Source organism: Lutjanus erythropterus, chromosome 13 (assembly GCF_056507025.1).
Source record: "Lutjanus erythropterus isolate fLutEry1 chromosome 13, fLutEry1.hap2, whole genome shotgun sequence".
Taxonomy (NCBI): domain Eukaryota; kingdom Metazoa; phylum Chordata; class Actinopteri; order Lutjaniformes; family Lutjanidae; genus Lutjanus; species Lutjanus erythropterus.
In genome coordinates this window covers 23,022,846-23,042,589 of record NC_139329.1, presented here as the reverse complement: position 1 = coordinate 23,042,589, position 19,744 = coordinate 23,022,846, and the positions used below count along the sequence as shown (strand labels likewise).

Genomic DNA, 19,744 nt, shown 5'->3' with positions numbered 1-19,744 from the left:
AAGCCCCGACATGCCAAATTGACATGCACGCACACATCCAGTTCAGACGGTGCACACGCACACATTTTTGTGGCTCTAAGCTAAAGATCTACAGTGAAGACATGGTGTAAATGACATCTCTCATGTCATCTTGGCATGTCTGGGATTTAAGAGACTTGGATTACACCAGAAGAGCACTATGGAGGCATTTTATATTTTTATTTTTATTATTATTATTATTTATGGCTGTTTTTATTGTTAAAAAATGGTATTTGCTCATATTTCTGTATTTTTAGACTCACTTGCCTATATTTATATTTGACCAAACAAGCACAATAAAAAAAAAAAATAAATAAAAAAAACCCAAAAAAACAAACAAAGAAATGATGCACAAACACATCACACAAATGTGGCATTTCAATATAAGATACTATTTATTTCAGTACAATCACTTATTAAGCACAGATATATTAAATAGCTGTTACAAGAAGTACAATTTCAAAGAAATATATTAAATTTGTATACAATCATTTGTTTTGAGCGACTGGTTCAAAATACTGTTGAGTTTTATTGATTCCACATTCACATTTTAATACTGAGGTCATGTCCTTGTTTTTGAATTTGGGAGTTAAAAGAGAGAAAAGCAGCAAACCTTCACAGTGGAGAAGCTGAATTTTCTGTGAATCAAAAAAATTACCAAAACTATTTGGAGAAATATGAAAATCCAAGCTATTATGAACATTTTTGAGACTTTGTTTTTGGTGGTGGTGTGTTGAAGGGACATTACCTCTGTACAGTGTTTCAAAAATATGAATTTTGAAGGCATGGTGTACATTGTTTATTAAAAGTGTTTACATATGTATTTATACAATAAGAAACAGCCAGAGGCCACAGGACTATGAATCAGTCATGAGGAGTGAGAGATTAAAGGCCGGCTGTGTCAGATCCTGGTTAGGAAATCAAGATGAAGGCTGTTGGGGACCTGCAGCAGCTCCAGAGCCTGTGAGGACGGGCAGAAAGGAAACGTGACCTGGAAACGATAGTCTGAGTCGAGCATCAGCTGCGAGGAGCTGTCACGATCTTGTAGCAACGACTGCAACGAGAAGCAAATTGGCATGTTGAGTAAAGTTCAATTACAGCAAGTGAACAAGGATTTAATCACAGTAAAATCAGAAAATGATCAATACAGCTCACCTGAACTTTGCGGACAAATGACGACGACACCCTTTTCTCAAAATCGTCAATGGGTGTGTAGGAGTTCAAAATCTTGACAATCTACAAATAAGAGTCAGAGTTTTGTTTCACATCAGTGTGAAGCTGGATTTGTTGACTCATGTCTTTAATGCTTGCTTAAACACTGTGCTTATAGCTATGTAGAGTTAGAATTATAAAGACTCATAAATATGCAAAGTTATTTATAACACATTAACACATTAAAAAGGATTTTATAATGATTCAAAAGGTCAAGCATCATAATACTTTATTAGTCACTGACATTTTGTGCATAATTCTCATAGCTGAAATACATTTATAAATAAATTATTATAATGTATCACTGCTATGTTTTTCTGGGAAAACTTAACATTAGTGAATGTAAATGTCCATTATTCAGCTGTTCATCAAAAAGTTGTCAGAAGTCAATTTCTGTTATGACCTGTTAAACAAAAGGAATGATTTTACAGTTTTTGTGAGATGTTCTTGCATAGATTTAAGTGGGGTTTTTTTTCGTTTTATTTAAAGCAAACAATGACTACTAATTGTAACTAATAAACAGCTAGTAATGTATTATTCCTGCCTAGACCCAAGGAATTTCATTAATTTACTTAAAGCACCGACAATCAAATTATAATGCATAATAAAATGTTTACAATATATTACTACAATGAAAATTATAGGTTTTACTGATTTTTAAGTAAAAAATATACAGCATGTGTAGCATGAATAAAGTACCTGAACAGAGTTGAGTTCGGTGCATTTTTCAGAGATCTCTTTAGCGTCATCATCAGTGGATTTGTTAACTTGTAGCAGCCAGGCAGCCTGAGACAGCGGCCTCAAAGTGTCGATAGCATTAGAGCTCTGCAGCTCCTTCTCCTTCAGCCACTCCTCCAGGTAACTGATGTTGCACCTAAAATGTTCATATGGTTATTATCAAAATTCTAGGCAATGATATACCTCGGTCATGTATACTCTTGTAATATGACAGCGAATATTGTGTTAAGAGACAACAGACATTTGCAGAAAGTCTTGTTGGCAGCCTGTAAAAAGGAGAAACTGTACAAAGCAGAACCACCAACACAAGATGAATGGCTGAAATGATGTCGAGAAATGGATGATGTTTACATGTGAATGACAGGATAAGGACTGAAGCACTGAATATGTCACAAGAAACGGGTTTTGTATGTACAGGGCAATACAGATCTTTTCATGCATTATTTCTTCCTGATAAAAGATGGCCACAGACCTGATTTGCATCCCTTTCCTGCAGGAACACATATCTTTCCGAAGCATGATGTTGTTGAGGGTGGTGGCACCAATGAGGAAGAAGAGTTGTTTGACGGCCTGTTTGATGAGGCCCTGCTCCATACAGTGCTGGCTCATGGTGGAGTGGAAGACACTGAGCTGCTGAATGATGGAGGAGATGGTGAAAGTCTCTGAGTCCTCATAGATGCTGCTGGACCGCTTCCTGAAGCCCGTCGGCTTCATACTGGAAATCCCCTGTAAACTCTCGTGCTCCAACATACCAGGAACTGACAGACAAGAGAGTGAAGCAGCGCATTTTAGGTTGTTTACAAAGGTTAAACACGAGGGATGCACTGATTGTGAAATTCTGGGCCAATACAGATGTAAGAAAATAATAATTTTGACAATGCCGATCCGAATGTTTTTTTGTGGTTGTTTATTTTGTTTTGTTGTGATTCATTCCCTGTTTTGTGAAAAACACAGCACCCACTGTCCTCCTACATCAAACCAGAGTTGTGTCCACGGGCTTCTTCTCCAAACAGAAGCTGATATGATAGCTACTGTTGTCTAAATATACAACACAGCTTTAAGGAAGTGCAAAATTGATACAATACAACAGAAAAAACTGGCCATTGCCATCTGTGAATGTCATCTTGGGTTGACTGCTGACAACAAGGTGAATATCGGCTTGTGATACTCAGTCAATAAATAGGTGCATCCCTGTATAAAACTATAAAAATGTGATCATGATGAAGTTTGTGAAATACCGATCGCAGGAGTGAGGCTCTTTTCCATGACCGAGATAAACTGATGGTAGATGTGGATGGCCAGGTCGCTGATAATCTGTCTGTGTTCGGACAAATCGAAATTCTTCAAGCAGTTCTTCTTCTGGCGAGGAGTATTTTGTTTCATGAACTCCTTTTGTGAGCAGACAACAAAACAAGACAATGTCAAAATACGCCTGCTGTTGTATATGAAGTTATAGAAAGACAAGAAACATGATAAATACGGTAAATACAGACCTCCTCCCCGCTGTACTGCTTCAGACAGTTCAGCAGCTGATACGTGTTTGAGAGCCAGAATGACAGCAGTTCAAAGTCTTTGTGGTGACTCTGAAACAAAAAAAGCATCAGTTGCATTTTGCTTTCATTTATTTTCAGTAATTCAATGATATATTTTTTATGCTTCAACATATGTCATTTTATTTTATTTATGCAGCTTACTATTTATCCTTTTCAGATAAGTAGAAGCAGAGTATGGGGTTATTGGCACAACTTCATCTACTCCCAAAGTGCATGAAGAAGGAAAAAGCCCACTAGATATTTACACGTCTCAGCTACATTAATATCAACTCATTTTACATCAGTGGGCTTGGTGGTGACGTCCTAAAATCAATTATCGTGTCTTTCATTTTAGACACATTTAGATGGAGGGAAGCCCACACCAAGCACTACTTAATGACATTAACTCTGTTATCAAGGCTATCAAGAATCCAGCTCCCGCTTCACACAACGGTGCCTGAACATTTACCTGCAGATCAATGTAACAAAGACAAAGGAACTGTGAATTAACACTTCCAGCAGACACAGGACAGCCCACAACTCCACCTACAACCCCCCTGCATCAATAATAACACTGCTGAAACGGTGGGATGCTTTAAATATCTCACCCTGGACAATAAAATGAGCTTTGAACAACTGTACTGACATCCATAAACCTGTCAACAAAGACTCCCTGCCATCTGCAAACTCAAAGCCCCCAACTTCTGTTGCTGCTCTGTAAATGCATAATTCAACCCATTCTCTTCTTTTGTTGCTTCACCATGTTGACCACCTCTAATAGGAACTAACTCACACACAATGCCTCTAAAATTACTGCCCTCCTCAACCAAACCTCTCAGATCCCTGGCCTGGAATTGGTGATGCTATGGCAGGAGGTGTGTCCTCTCCACCATAGCATCATATAACAAAATAAACCATTAACAGTCAAGTGTGTAGGTGCTATGTGTAGATGTGTGTATAAATGTGGATGTATGTGATGTCTTTCATGCAGTTATGCTGTGTCATACAATGTGTTTATATGCCTAAAAAAAAGAATAATATCTATTCTGCTTGAGCACTTAAATTTTGTGTTTGAGTTGTTCTTGTTGAATTGAGTCTTCACTCAGAGAACAGGGTGTAGACTTTGATTTATTTACATCCTTTGTGTGGTTTGATTTAAACTGAAAAACAAAGAAAGTACAAACTAAAAGAAAACCCAACTGACTGATGTTAAATGCCAGGAGAGAGACCTGGCTGGCACTGCTACCAAAAATGATAACTAAATTTAAAGAAAAAGAACACCAAAAGTCAAACTGCACCATCAGAAAGTGGCAGAATCTGTCAATATCAGAAGGTGAAACGTTGAAAGTAAACTAAACCGCTGTCACCACCCAGTGACCTTATCTGAATAACAACTTTTGGATTGTATTCATTATTTATTTAGCAAATGTACAGGAGAGATAAAGGCTAACAGACTGAGAATTAACCTCACCGTGATTACTTTTTTGACACCGCTGATGGTCGCATTCATGAGAGACTTGAGTTTGACTTCATCGTTCAGGTAGTCAGCGTGGCGGATGCACATGAAGAGGATGTAAGCTGGCAAAACGGGGATTATATTGACCGCCACACCTTTGGTCTTCAGGTCTGTGAGAAGAAAGTAGAGACATCTACCTGCTCAAACACTGATATTCAGACAAACCTACAAAACTATGTGGTTAACTTGACTATATCAGACTAATAGAAATAATACAGAGAACAAATACCCAGAATGATGTTTTGAATGAGTCTGAGTTCATCCTCTCTCTTGTACTCCAGCATGCCAAGATAATCTTTGGGAATGGCAGGCGCAGATGTTTGCTTTGCTGTGTGAGAAACATTAAAGGTGACATAAAGGTTTGTCTGTGTAGCAAATGTCAGCTTTTAGTGTGTGTAGCTGACGTCAGCAGTTGGTCTGTGGCATCTAAATGGTAGTGAATGTCATATAGAACCTGCGATGTGATGAATGTGTAGAAGTTTTCAGAACATTTATTTTACACTGCATATGTACAATCCACAGCTCTACCTTTCTGCGATGTTTCAAGGCTCTTTATCTGATTCTGGAGCTTCTTTATTAATCTGTTTTTTTGGTCGAGCAGCTCTTCAAAGTCCTGAAAGAAAAGGAGAATTTGTTACCGTCTCTCTTGCAGACGAGACATGCATTCACACACTCACACTTGATCCACACACACACCATATTCTCAGCAATTAGCAGTGAAATCTCCTGTCTCAGTTTGATCTTGGCCTCGCTCTCCATCAGCTGCTGTCTCTTCAAGTGCTCGTTCTCCTCTTCCAGCTCCTCTACTTGGCTTTGAAGGTCCCTCTTCAGCTCCTCCAGCTCCTCGGCTTTCTCCTCAAAGTGCCTAAAAAAACAATGAAAATCAGGACGACTCAGAAATGTCCAACACTTGTTTAATCAAGAAAGAGACTCCAATCTGAGTATTCTACCTGCGTTGTGAGCTCTCTTCTTCAATCTTCCTTTGAAGGACGTTAGTGATCTCCTCAGTTTTTTCTTTTGGATGACATGGATAAATGGTAAAATACTAATCTGCAAAAGAGATTCACAGTGAAATACTTGGAAAAACACAGAGATCTACCTGCTAGTTCTCTGCTCTGCTCTTCCACATGAGCCTCCAATTCTTGTTTTTGTCTCTGGAGCTCTGAAACCTGCAGTTTCAGCTCTGGTATAACCTGTAGATCACATTACATAAGAGAAATCACAGTATGTTCTGCATATAATCTAGCCCAAGAGGTGAAATATAGATTCAAGAAAGTAATAACACACTGAGTTCTCACTGCTGAGCCTGGACACCTCTTGGCGAATGTTCTCATTGATGTTACTTTTCTCCTGGAAGAGGTTTTGAAGCTTGTTGTTCTCATTTTGAAGGTGGTCCGCTTTTAGTTTCAAGCCCTCCACTTGAGTCTCGTAGCTCTCCTTCTGCTCCCTCTGGTGGTTTTCAAGTATTCTGCCGTCAAAGGTGGAAACATGTTAAACAAAGGTTTGTCACACAGGTACAAAACTGGACTAATATTAAAGGGATAGCTTGGGTTTTGTGCTTGGACTTGCACCCATAGTCAGTGTATTGACAACAGTAGATGGTGGTCACTACCTCATACAACCCAACTTCAAAAAACTGGACTTGAATTGATTTCTATAGTTGGCAGTAAAAATACACCTGGTAGCTTTATGTAGGCCATCAAAGGCTTCCAGCACATCTTCAATTTCATAAATCTTCTCAGAGTTGTCTGAAGTTAACCTTCAGAGAAACAATGTGTGAGATTAAATAAATACATGAGATATAGAACAACGACATGAGCGAAAGGTAAAACCTAAAATATTTAAATAAATATTATTTAAAATATATACCCCGAAAGAACCTCCTCCTCAACAACACCACCAAGAAGTTGTCTTGTAATATCGTTCATTTTAGCTGCAGAAAAATATTCAGGGATTATCATCAAAAACATTGTCCTTTTTTAATCTCAGATGATTTTTGTGTGTATCAAAGTAATTTGTCTGTACCTCTAGCTTGTTCTGACTGTTGTTTAATTTTTCGGTCCATGTTATTTCTCTGATTTTGCAGGTTGCTGAGATCTCTGCGTAGCTCTGGAATAGACTTGACATGTTTGGTGAGCTGGATGACCTGTTCCTGCAGGTCAGAGTTCACCTGCTCCTCCTCCTCTATCTTCCTCTGCAGACCGACTTTCTCTTCTTTCAGTCTCTTTATCTCCTCTTTCAGAGTCTCCACCTCCTTCTCATGATCCTGCCTCTGGATCTCAGTGTTGTTCTCTGCAATCCTGACAGAAGGTAAACTCATCAACTGAACTGAATTAATTGAACAAGCTGAGCCAAAGTTTTCTTTTTCTGAATTGGATGAGGAGGATTGCACATTTTCATTACTCACTTTCTCAGCCTTGCTTCATATTCTTTCTCTTCCAGTAGATCCCTCTTTATTTGATCAAAGCTCTCTGGAAAAGTTTATAACCAGTAAGTGAGAGCACAGTAAGAATAGCATACATACAGGGAAACATGTTAAGAAAACTGAAATGGAAAGTTCTGAAATAAGCCAAAAAGTTTTGCTGACCTATAAAAAGCAAAAAGCTGCCTTGAAATTACACGTACCATTTGCCTGCTTGGTGGAAGCTTCAAACTTTATCTCCAAGTTCTGCTTTTCAAGGTTTAATGCATCTTTTTCCTTTTGAAGCTGGGAAATCGTCTGGAAAGACAATAAAAATGTATTTTTTAAAGTTTTCTTCATGAGGAAATAAGACACAAGTAACTGTATTCAATTTTAAGCATTATCTGTGATACTGACCAGACAAGCATCTTCTTTCGCTTTCTTCTCTCTTGCCTCCAAAGATGCCTTCTGGTTGGTTGATTTTTCCAGCTGTGCCTCCAGATGCTGAAGCCTGTCCACGGTGTGAGAGTGGGAGTTGGCCATGCTTGTCAGTCTTTCCACCAATCCACGATTCTCTTTGTTCTGTGAGGACACTGGGGTTCAGTTACATCCTCTACATAAAAGCTGCAGCTGAAGTAACTTTGAAAGCGCCTTACCTGCTCCTCGAGCTTCTTCCTGAGCTGCTGCACCCTGTAGGAGAGCTGAACGTTAAGCACCAGCCGACGCATGGTTTGAAATCGCCGCCGTGCCAGCCATGCTCTGGCATACTTCTGTAGAATCAGGGCTTTTTGCTCCTCCATCATCTGAGAATTAATAAAGAGACAACAGGCCATGGATTACATGTGGTTACATTTTGTATTCTCATCATATTAAATGATTCTTTAATTAACCGTCAGATACAGACCTTCTTGTAGCGTTTACGGGCCATCCAACCTCGTGTGAAGGCCTGGATGGTGACAGAGGCCAGACGGACCACCTGATAGATTTGTCTCGTGCGATAACCCCTCCAGTGTCTCTGGATCACCACTGATGCCCAGCCCTGCTTCAGTGTTGCAGCACTCACTGTTTTACTGCAGGTTACCAAACACAACAAGTAAACATGTCAGAACCAAGACAAATACAAAAGAGGACAACCCACTGTAAGTAAACACCTCTGACCGGATTGTCCTTCTTCCACGGATGTACTCTTGGATGATGATGGCTGCCTCTCTCATGCGCAGGTACTTCCTCCTCTGGCTCCACCCACGGACATGTTTCTGGATGGTGACGCAGGCTCCTCTCAGCCGGTCCAGCCGCAGCTTCTCCAGATAAGCTACCTGACCGGCTCGGAAGAAGATCTTTGTCCGACCAAACTTGTACTGATTGGGGTCCTAGAGGTCAAACCATGAGGCCAAAGAGATACACAAACATGTAGTGCACATATTGCACACATACTGTGGGGATAGTTCAGATTATTTGACTTGGGGTTGAATCAGATTCTTGTCCACAGTCAGTGTATTACCTACAGTAGTGAGCACATCCCAATTCGGAGAAGCAGCAAAAAAAAACTGGTGCAGGAAGCTCAGTAATGAACTGTTGTGGACAGCGTCAGCAGGAAAACATATTTTAATCACCTAAAAAAAGGCTGGCCTAAAAAAAAATCATCATTAGTTTAAATGTACACTATATTTACATATTTTCACTTCTTTATCTTGCAATCAAGACAACTTTTTTCCGGAAAAAACAGCCAAATTTCACTCTCTCCAAGGCAACCAAACTCCTTTGGAAACTGGTCATTTTACCTCACATAACACAGGAGTTGCTGGTCCTCCATTGCCCACATTGTTTAGTTTTAGTTATTGTGTGACTTTTGTGTTTTAAAATTATAGTTTAGATTCACCAAAGTCACACAATAATACAAACTAACCAATCAAGGCAACAGTGGATCAGTAACTTCTGTGTCTTGCAAGGTAAAATAACTGATTTTGCCAAAGGAGTCTGCGGGCTTTGTAGAGAACAATACTTGACTTATATAAAAATGATGTTCTCCTGTTGGAAAAAGGCTGTCTGATAGAGAAGTAAAGCAGAAAAAATATTCTTAATATAGCATACAATTAAAGTAATGTTGATTTCTTTTTTTTTTAAATCTATTTCTATTTATAAGATATAGTTTAAAGCTATTTCGCATCTGTAGACCCTTGGCAGGTCAGTACAAAGAAACGTCACAATAATATAATATAAAGTTACACAGAGAAGAACACACAAGACAATACAAAGCTACACATAAAAGCACATCACAAGTGTTTGCTTGTTAAATTAAAACAAGTCATAAAGACCAGAGTTCAAAGTCAGTGAATGCAGAACTGAGCAGCTTTTAACAGGATTTAAATTACTTTTGAAAGTGCTGATAGAACTGCAGGTCCTCAAATCATCAGGCAGGGTGTTCGACTGATCTGGGGCAATTTTTGTAGGTGAGCCTTTTTTATCTGGCTAAAATAAATTCTGCTGCTGAACCCGTCCACAGCAGTGCACTGTTTATCTTTCTACACCAGTGCTCCTACCTCTTCTCCAAACTGGAGTGTGGCTGACTGCCATCTACTGCAGGGAATACAGTGACTATGGATAAGTACCTCAAACAACACCACTTCGGAGATTCAGACCTATCCCATTTAAAGGCACTAAAAGAAGCGGCTAACCTGAATCAACCTCTGCAGCACGTTCTTGCAGGTCTGTTTCTTGTCACTGAGGTCGGCTTCCTGATGTGACATTAGGATGCTGTATCGGCTGTAAAACTCAATGTATGTCCACCTGCAAACAACATTATTTGTCATTACAACATGAGCATATGGAGATGACAATTTTGCAATGTGGCGCTGATAAAATCCAGTAATAGAGGATAACCTGGACGGATAGCTCTGTGCACTGATACGGATCGTTTCAAGGACTCCACAGGCTCGCAGCTGCTGCACCACCCTCCTGGAGTCGTATCTCAAAAAAACAAACAAACCTCCACTTAAACCAAAAACCAGGTGAACTCAGAGTGGATCATGTCAAACACAGTCTCATTAGTACTCACTCAAAGGGGAGCTTTTCATCATTGGGCTTAATGCAGCGCACATAGTGAGGGGTGGTAGCATTCAGTGTTTCCATCAGTAGAGAGAGGGAGCTGCAGAACTGCATGACAAAAGATAAAAATACAAGATACATGTTCAGCTCAACTGTATATCAGGGTTTTTTCAGCTTGACACCCACAAGATAAAATTTGGTGTGTCCCCAAGATCCAGACTTACAAAAAACTTAAAAAAAAAAAAATTACTATTAATTATAACAGCACATCACAGCAATAATCAGATTTGTTAGTGAGGTAGCTGTTTATGTCTGCATTTCTTGACCCCAGCTGTATTTTGTTCCTGTGTTTTAAAGCTGCTGTTTCCTGTCTGTTGATGTCACTGACAGCTGCTTCCTGTCTGTTTTTCCACAGCGCCCGTCACTATTTGAGAAAATGCATTATTTATTTTACTCTGCCAGTTTGGGACTGGTTCCGCAACCAATTTTAGGTCTTGACCTTAAGTTTGTATTATGCACACTGGTAAATACAGTGGTATATCGTGGAAACTTCAAGGAGAGAGTTCAAATCTCAAGTGTGCTGCGACAGTGAGTAAACATGTCCACCTTATCTCCCACTGAGGTTCTCAGCTGTTTATTGGCTGGTTTCACTCCAGGTCTGGCGGGCCTCACTTTAACACCTTTACTGTTCACAGCACTTCGGTCCTCCTCTTGGAAAAAGTTTGCCAGAAATGGAAACTGATGACAGTGGGATAAAAGTGTTAAAATTAGATGAATAATACTGCATTGGTCAGCTTTATTGATGCAGAAGCTTTTATTTGTTAACTCTGATTTTAAGCCACTGTGATATTTACCTTACTGCCTCTCATAATGTCGACTAGTTCATCATACAGAGTGTCTCTGTTCTTTTCAAGAAAACCTCTGCATTGATATTCCACCTGTTAACAGAAAAAAATTAATAAAAGAAGGTACCTGTCTTGGATGCAAAAGCATTAGAGAATTTTTTCTGCAGCATCATGTAGGAAATGTGTTTCAAAGGGTCACCAGACTGCACCTTGTCTGCAAAGTGTTGAATCACAAATGCCTCATTTGATAACCTGGGCTTCTCAAACAGAGGATTGGCCTCCAGGTAGTTGAACAGCTTTTGCAGCCAGCTTTGATCAGTGCCCTGAGGAAACTGTAAAGTAATACAGATGTATGTATACTGCAGGAGGTACAGCAATCAGAAAAATGCAATCAGGGAAAAATAACTGAAAAATAGGGTAAAAGTTCAAATCATCCCATTCAATTACCAAACATTCTTCGTCAAGCAAGTCGAGGATCCCCATCTTTGCTTCAATCAGGTCAATGACTGGCTGATTGTCATAGAAATCTATCAACGTCCAGGGGATGTCCTCCTTCATGTACTCCTCCTGCTCCAGCTTGAACACATGCTGATTGGAGAAGGACAAGAGAAAAACCCTCTAAGTTGATAAAGGGCTGCATGCAGTATTCTGTAATGATTTGAGATGACGGTGATGCATACCAAGTTAAACTGCTGCTGAAGCTTTTCGTTTGCATAGTTGATACAAAACTGTTCAAAGCTGTTGATGTCAAACGTTTCAAAGCTGAGGATAAAGGACATCGAGATCACATCAAAACAATGCCAGTTATAGAGAGCAGAGTTATCAAGCAGCTGAAGAAGACATTGTTAGGCAACACATTATTTGAAAGGAGTGCATAAGACTGTCATGACACTGACATCTGTCATGAACATAAAGTAGACTTTATTAGTCTTTATGACTGTCTATTGGTTAGTTTAGTCATTTTTAATGCAAAGTTGCCATTGTTTAAGGTGTTTTTGTTAGGATGACTTGACAATCAAGCTCCTAGACTGATGGTCTCTATAGCTAGTATAGATAGCTAGTCACTATCTGCTAAAGTTGTTAGCTAGCTAGCTTTGTCAGTCATGGAGCTAATTACCTATCTGTTCACCAGCTATAGTTCAACAAATAGCGGTTAGCCTACTTTACCAACAAGTAAACCTGTCCTTTAGGTGTCTCTGTAAATCACCTTGGTACTGTGTTCTGTTGTCAAACTGGCCTCAAAACAATTAATGACATATTTATGACGAGTCCAAATGGTACCACTTTAGTTGAGGTCAAGATAATTATTCATGACACAAAATCATTTGACAGCGTAATAAAACTTTATGACATTTTTATGATACGTCCAAAATGTACCACTGACATGAGGTCAAGGAAAATATTCATGACACACTTATAATGGTCTCATGGCAGCCAGAGTCAAAACCAACCACATATGACAGCTTAATGTTGAATCCTCAAAAAGACTCCTTCATCTTCATGACAGATATCATGACATTGGTGTGACAGTGTCATGGCAGTCACACTCCTTCAAATAAAGTGTTACCGAGTGTTGTATCTGCATTACCCATAAATGTCCAGAACACCTATGAAAGCGTGTTGCTTCCCTGGAACCTGCAGCGCTGTATTTATCCTGTTAATAATACAGTCAAACAGATGGGCGTAGATCTGCTTGGCGAGGGCGTCTCTGGTATTTACTGCCCGCTCCTTTGGCATCGGCTTCACCACCGTCTCAGCCACCAGAACGATCCTCCGATGGCAGAGCCAACGCACCAGCTCCTCTGAGCTCACGCCCAGCAACTCACAGAAGACAACCAGGTGTGGATCCCGGAGCTGGAAGATACGAAAATCAAGTTTTGCATTACAGCAGGTAATTTTTTTTTTTAGATGTAACAAATCCGCAGATTTTGCACACAAAAAGCAATTTAAGACTCGGACAGCTGAGACTTACAGAAACTGATGATTTGTCACCTCCAGAGTTACTGATTTCTACATTTCCTAAATGAAGAACAGCTGCCAAAGCCTTGAACACATCTGACTGGAAGTCCTCCTTCAACCCTGGAGGAGCAAGAGAGAAGAAAGTTAAGATGACATAAATGCACTTAGTTGAAGGGAACACTATTTTATTGTATTTAGCAATACAGTAAGATTAGAGCTTTTTGGGACAAGGTTAAATAAATAATCTCAAAAGACATCATGATTATCCCTAGGTTTTTTATTTGAGGACTACATCCCAAAAAAAAAACACAAGTTTGCAAAAAGAGAACAAATAATGACAGATATCCTAAAAGCCAAAAGATTGATTGCATTATTTTGAAAAAGAACTAACAGAATATGTGCTACACATTCAATTAGGCAAATGCAAATAACTTAACCTTTATAAAGAGTGACATATGAAAAGTTTGAAAGGTCTGGGGACCACTTACTGCTTTTGTGAACTGTACTGCATCAGATGATTAAGCAGCAGAATAAAGAATCACTGATGGCAATAAAGTGCTGAGCTCAATTTTGTGACGATAAAATACTTTTGTGTTTGTACGACAGATGACTTTATGTCTGACTTTGGTTGACAAGGTTCCCATTTGTTTGTTTGTTTGTTGCTGTACACATACTGTATGTACACACGTCTTAGGACAAATTTCAAACACTAAAAGCAGGTTACAGCCTGAGGCGTCTTTTACCCAGCAGCGTGAAGGTCCGTTGAGTCTCTTCCATGTCTTTCTTGTCATCTATGCCTTCGATGGTGATCTCACCACCCATGCAGGTGTACTGGAACTTGTCTGCACTCACTACACAGGAAAGGAAAATGTAATTACACTTCCAATAAAATAATCTCACAATAAATACATTTATGATTGTAAGACGTTTGTGTTAATGAGATCAAACTTAATCCCGCAGAATGAACCCTCGGTACAAAAACTCACACAGTCTTAGATTCTTGAACTCTGGCAGGTCGGCACAGGAACACAGCTGGTAGAATATGTGATAGTTTCGCTCGTTGTCTGCCTGAATAAAACAACAGTTTCATTTTTATGGAGCAGAAATAATAATGAATCTTAGATATCTCAGATATTTTTGTGTCATGTGCTACCTGAAAAACGACTCTGGATTTCTCTAAGAGGTAGGTCCTCATGTTTGCGCCGATGATCCGGTACTTCTTGTCAAAGCTGATCTCTGTGTATTTTCCAAAACGGCTGCTGTTGTCATTCCTGGTGGTCTTTGCATTTCCTATTGCCTGAGAGAAAATCACCTCAGGTCAACAGGTCTCTTTTCAAGTTATCACAATAATATGAGATGTCTTAATAAATGTATTTGATGCATAAAAATGGCAACTAGTAATTAGTTTAATGTTGTCAGTGCTGAAGTGAGTAAGTTTCAAGTCTTCAGTCTCCAGTCATTTTTAATATAGCATCAAATCATAACAGAAGTCATCTCTGTTCTTTGTGCAACCTCAAATGTTGGATGGAGTTTTATAATTACCTGTTTTACATACGGCAATTCATTTTTTGTTGACCACCATGTGGTGTTTGTACACAAATTAAATTATCTTTGATATTATTTTCTCCAATCAGTGCTCAGTAAGGTAACGTTAGTTCTTCACGGTTCTTTCCTGAAACTTAACTGGATGCTGTCAGATTGGTTCAAACAAAGCAGATCTGAATTAAGTGTCAAGTATTTTCAAGTCAATAGGCTCAAGTCAAAGTGAAGTCACAAGTCACTGGTGTTAAGTCGACACCTCTGGACAGTACTGACAGTTGCATTGTGAGTAGGGGTCCTGGTCTAGTGGAATCATACCTCTGTTATTGGGTTGGACGCCAGGACTTTGTCCTCAACTCGTGTCTTACTTCCAGACTTGCTTACAACTGCAAAGTACCTCATAGCGTATCGAGCAGACACCGTTTTACCTGCTCCAGATTCACCACTGACGATTATAGACTGGTTCTTGTGGTTTCTGGGAGAAAAAGGGTATGTGTGTCAGTAAATTGTTAGAATGAGACTGTATATTTTACTTTCTGTGATTGTTTATTTACCTGGCCATCTGTTTGTAAGCCTCCTCTGCCACTGCAAATATGTGCGGGTCCATGTCGCCCATGTTCTGGCCTGAGTAGGCATGAATGATTGCGTCTCCATAGATATGAAGCTGTTTGTATGGATTCACAGCCACCAGTATGATACCTGAAAATGGTTGAGGGAAACAGCACAAGCTCAGCCAACGAGCGATTTGTTCCCAGTTCTTTTTGTTGATGAGGCCCCCATTTGTTTGTTGTTGTTTACATACACGTAATGTACAACAGCCTCAACAGCCTGAGGCAGTTTTAACCCAGCAGCGTTCACGTGCGACTAGCAAACTGAACACTTAATGACTCTGTTGGTTTTGTATTTTCCACCCAACCAACAACAATGACTGGTGATACTAACAGGGCTTGGGAGAAAGAAACAAGTTAATATTTGGACCCATTTTCAAAAGAAAGAACTAATGCATTGCTTTATAAGAAGGGAAGCAATGTACCTGTAAAATAGAACATATACCACAAACCTGAAGAGACATATTAAGGCTCATCATGCAGAATTTTAGGTGGGTTAACGAAATGTTAGGTTGTTTTTTAAAAAACCTGTATTGAGCTAACTAGTAAGGTGGTGACGTTACTTTACAGGCTGTGTTCTGGATCATTCAACCTGTGCTCTTCATCAAATTATGACTAAAATGACCAACAATTATTGGTTTTAGCTAGACTAGATAGAAATGTTCAATATAATCTTATGACTAAAAAAGGGTTAGGGTTAGGTTTTTATCGACTAAAGACTGAAATAGTTACAGTTAAGATTAGACTAAAAATTGACTAAAAAAACAACATGAGGTTAATTTAATATGATAAATAAAAACATGGAAATTTTACACAGGACTAAGTCTAAGACAACATTTAAAAAAAGGGGTGGTGGCATCCTCCTTCAAATCCCCCCACCCACTGCTCAATGTTTAAACATAGATTGACAGTCAAAGATTTGTTTCAACGGTACCACAGTAGGTGTAGATGATTCTGGACTCCACAAATCGAACTTTGAGGTTATGCAGGACTGCAGGTTCATGCAGGTAGCTGAGAGCAGTGAGGTCATTCTCCCCCACCAAGATGTCCGGGTTGCGAAGAGGAGGCAGTTGTGGTTTTCCTGGGTCAACAGGGTAGTAGTGTTCCTGTACAGTGGCACGTTATGTAAATGAGTCAGCCGCTGCTTCTCACCATCATAAATCCACTGCGAGGTTTTATTAGTCACATTTTACTTACAGTGCCATCTTCAAGAAGCAGTTCAAGAACATTATCCCCGAGAAGGAAATCTCTCATAATCTCTGCTGATTTCCACACATATTCTGCATCTGGGATCCACACTCTGTTGAACTAAAGAAGAAGAGTTCAATGGTGACAAGTTAACAATATATCAACAGTAACTATAGAGCCATTAAACTATGGAAGACTATAAATGTAATGCTATATTCTGTGTGAACATTTACTTCATAAAGTAATATTTTATTCTGCATTTAACCCCAAGTCATTATAGTTCATATCTATATTAACAAGTCATGAAAATTTACATATAAACCTTTGTTCATACAATAGCATGCCTGTAATAAGCTAATTAATAGGTAATAAGGCATTTAAGATGTTATTAACATTAATATGTATTAAAAAGGCTACATATAATGTTAATGATAACATAATAAACATGTGTATTGTTAGATTAGACATTAACACACACCTATGAGAAAATTGTTAAAAGTGTAGAGACTGCTTAAGAATAATAAGCCTTATGAGTTTCTTATAGATGTAGATAATAGCATTATAAAGACATTTATTAAATTTCAGTAACTTACCTATTAACAGGTTTTCGTTGTTGCTTTATTGAGATTTCTACAGACTTAATTATGCATTTATTAATAGTTAAATATGCATTTATTAAAAATGAACAATGCAATTTGTGGCTAACAGATCTAAAGTGTTAGCAATGCTTATTAGGGTTAATAAATCCTTTATTTATCCTTTATCTGTTAATAAATGAAGAGTCAACTGCTAATAAATGTATAATAAAGTATGCAGAAATCGCAATAAAGCAACAACAAAAGCTTAAGATTTAATAATGACATTTTAAAAGTTAGTTAACCTCAATAAATGTGTTTGCAATGCTTTTATACACAATTATAAGGCAGTCATAAGGTTTGTATTGACATTTATAAACTGTGAGCAAGAGCTCACAAATGTCTTACAATCTAACAATAAATGTATTTATTATGATGTAATTATTAACACGTGTAAGTCACGCGTGTAATGACCATTTTATAATGACCTTATTACCTATTAATTAACACGCACGACATCTTAAAGTGTTACGAACTAGTTTAGTAAGAGGAAATAGTCTGGCATTTATGCATTAAATTCCTTTGGGTCGAGCCTCCTCTACATCTGTGTCACCTCCCTGAGTCCTGACAAAGTTTCCATATGCCTCACTAAAACAACATGACATTTTATTATCTGTATTTAAATAAAGGCAGGGAGTTTTTCTCTTACCTCGGTGTACAGCTCCAATAAAGCCATGTTTATGCATTATGCATAAGTTTTGAACTTGTCCTGTCACTGTGTTTGTTGATCACCTGTTGTATCACTCTTTTCAGGTTACCAACGAATTTCCTCCCTGCGCCTCATAACTAAGGCAGAGTCAGCAGAGTTAAGATTGACAGATTTAAATCGGTTTTCCGTTGATGATTTTCAAAATAATACTCTTCTTAGATACACTTAAACCGACGTTGGACTACATACATTACCTTAAGTACATTACAAGTACATTACATTAAGTAGGTTATTTACCCAAGTGTCTAGGTTAATTTAAGCTTGCTAATAGATGCATTACTGACATTATATTGTATACCTGTACTTATTTTCTGCCCTGACTCACACATCTGACAGTCTAAAGCTCTTCTTTGATTTTTATTTAGATATATTTATTTACATTTATCAGTTCTGATCTATAAAGCATGGGGTCTATAATGGGAGGGGTCCCAGCACATGAGGTAAACTAATTTCAGCTATACCGATTTATAACAACAGCAACAACAATAACAGTAATAATCATGATTTTTAATCATATATTATATCAATCTATATCAACTCATCATAATCAATAAATCTCTCAATATTAACTCTGCTAATTATTATTCATGGGGGAACCACCGGTTGCAGACCAGTGCTGTGGAGGTACATCCTATTACACGACGCTTTTATTGTGAAAGTCCCACCTCTCATATCCCCGGTTGGCCTCGTGTCTTCCACGTTGACTTGTCGCTCACCTGCTGCGGACCTTGGCTGTGAGACTCCGCCCCCCCGTCTTGTGACAGCGGCTTGTCGGAGTCAGTGGGTGTGCTCGTTTAATCAAGGATTGTGACAACAAAAGAAACCGGATCCAGACCTCAGTCACTTTACCATATGGGAACACACTGCAACCACTGCTCCGCCACAAGAAGAGAAAATTACTTAAAATAAAGTTAATATGTCACCAACTTGAACCACAGTGTCAAAGCACTTGTAAAACTTTGAAGGCAGTCAGGAAACAACATTCCTGCTGTGCACAGCTGAGGTGGTTTCAACCCAGAGATTAATCATTAATGATTTTTTCTTGTATTTTCATATGTGAAGCATGAACAGACAGATAAAAGATAACAACATTAAAGCAGTGTAGGGCTGGAGTGGTGAGCATGTAAGGTCAAGGTCATCTGTCAGTTAGTGACATCAGTCCAGTAAATATACATTTCTAAATTCTAAATAATTCAGAGATCCCCAGACTTTTCAAAGACCCAAACAGATCTGTTTTTGTAGGTAGTCTGTTGGATCAGGTCCATGTGGAAGCCCACCTCCACTGGCATGAAAAGAAGAAAGATCCATTGAGTCATTATAGTGAGAAAGTGTCTCAAAGTAATGACTTACTATCTCAGTATAATTAGTTTGTCTTAGTTTCTCTTTACTTTGAGAAGCTAACTAAATATTTTCACAAAGATTTTGAGAAATATTCTCAACATTTTGAGATACTAACTCAATATTTTGAAAAACTGAGTAATTATTTTAAGTTTTTTTTTGGATATTAGCTATTTTGAGACTTTTTTCTTTAGAACATTTCTCATTATTTTGAGATCAAAAGTCATTATTTTGAGACACGTACAAACTACTTTGAGAAGATTTTGTATTATGTTGAGATACTAACTAATTCCTTTTACAAAGAAGTTTCTCATGTGAGAAAAAGCTTTTTTTCATCATATTGGTGGGAATGGGCTTCCCTAAATCCATATCAAGTCTTAAGCCCACAGTTCTTCTCCCAAATAGCTATGTATTATAACAGTGAGCATCAGTGTCAAGAAAGAAAGTACTCAACAATTTTT

The 19,744-nt window shown here is 38.5% G+C and overlaps 1 protein-coding gene across 1 annotated transcript; it reads right to left on the bottom strand.

The window, feature by feature from the left end:
• Positions 1 to 394: 394 nt before the first annotated feature.
• Positions 395 to 18,042, bottom strand: myo5c (myosin VC). The gene is made up of 40 exons (XM_084734406.1): positions 17,886 to 18,042; positions 16,611 to 16,721; positions 16,348 to 16,519; positions 15,360 to 15,504; positions 15,124 to 15,280; positions 14,420 to 14,563; positions 14,253 to 14,334; positions 14,010 to 14,117; positions 13,280 to 13,386; positions 12,896 to 13,161; positions 11,988 to 12,069; positions 11,755 to 11,895; positions 11,517 to 11,639; positions 11,317 to 11,400; positions 11,069 to 11,200; positions 10,473 to 10,570; positions 10,298 to 10,384; positions 10,093 to 10,204; positions 8,576 to 8,787; positions 8,322 to 8,487; positions 8,074 to 8,220; positions 7,835 to 7,999; positions 7,642 to 7,735; positions 7,424 to 7,487; positions 7,042 to 7,316; positions 6,886 to 6,949; positions 6,695 to 6,775; positions 6,304 to 6,484; positions 6,116 to 6,209; positions 5,967 to 6,030; positions 5,713 to 5,881; positions 5,545 to 5,629; positions 5,246 to 5,344; positions 4,972 to 5,126; positions 3,462 to 3,551; positions 3,207 to 3,357; positions 2,441 to 2,726; positions 1,930 to 2,104; positions 1,174 to 1,254; positions 395 to 1,072 (listed from the first exon to the last, which is right to left on the bottom strand). Exons 1-40 carry the CDS (start codon positions 17,910 to 17,912, stop codon positions 920 to 922), a joined length of 5,229 nt encoding a protein of 1,742 aa, XP_084590532.1. The 5' UTR covers positions 17,913 to 18,042; the 3' UTR covers positions 395 to 919.
• Positions 18,043 to 19,744: the final 1,702 nt, after the last annotated feature.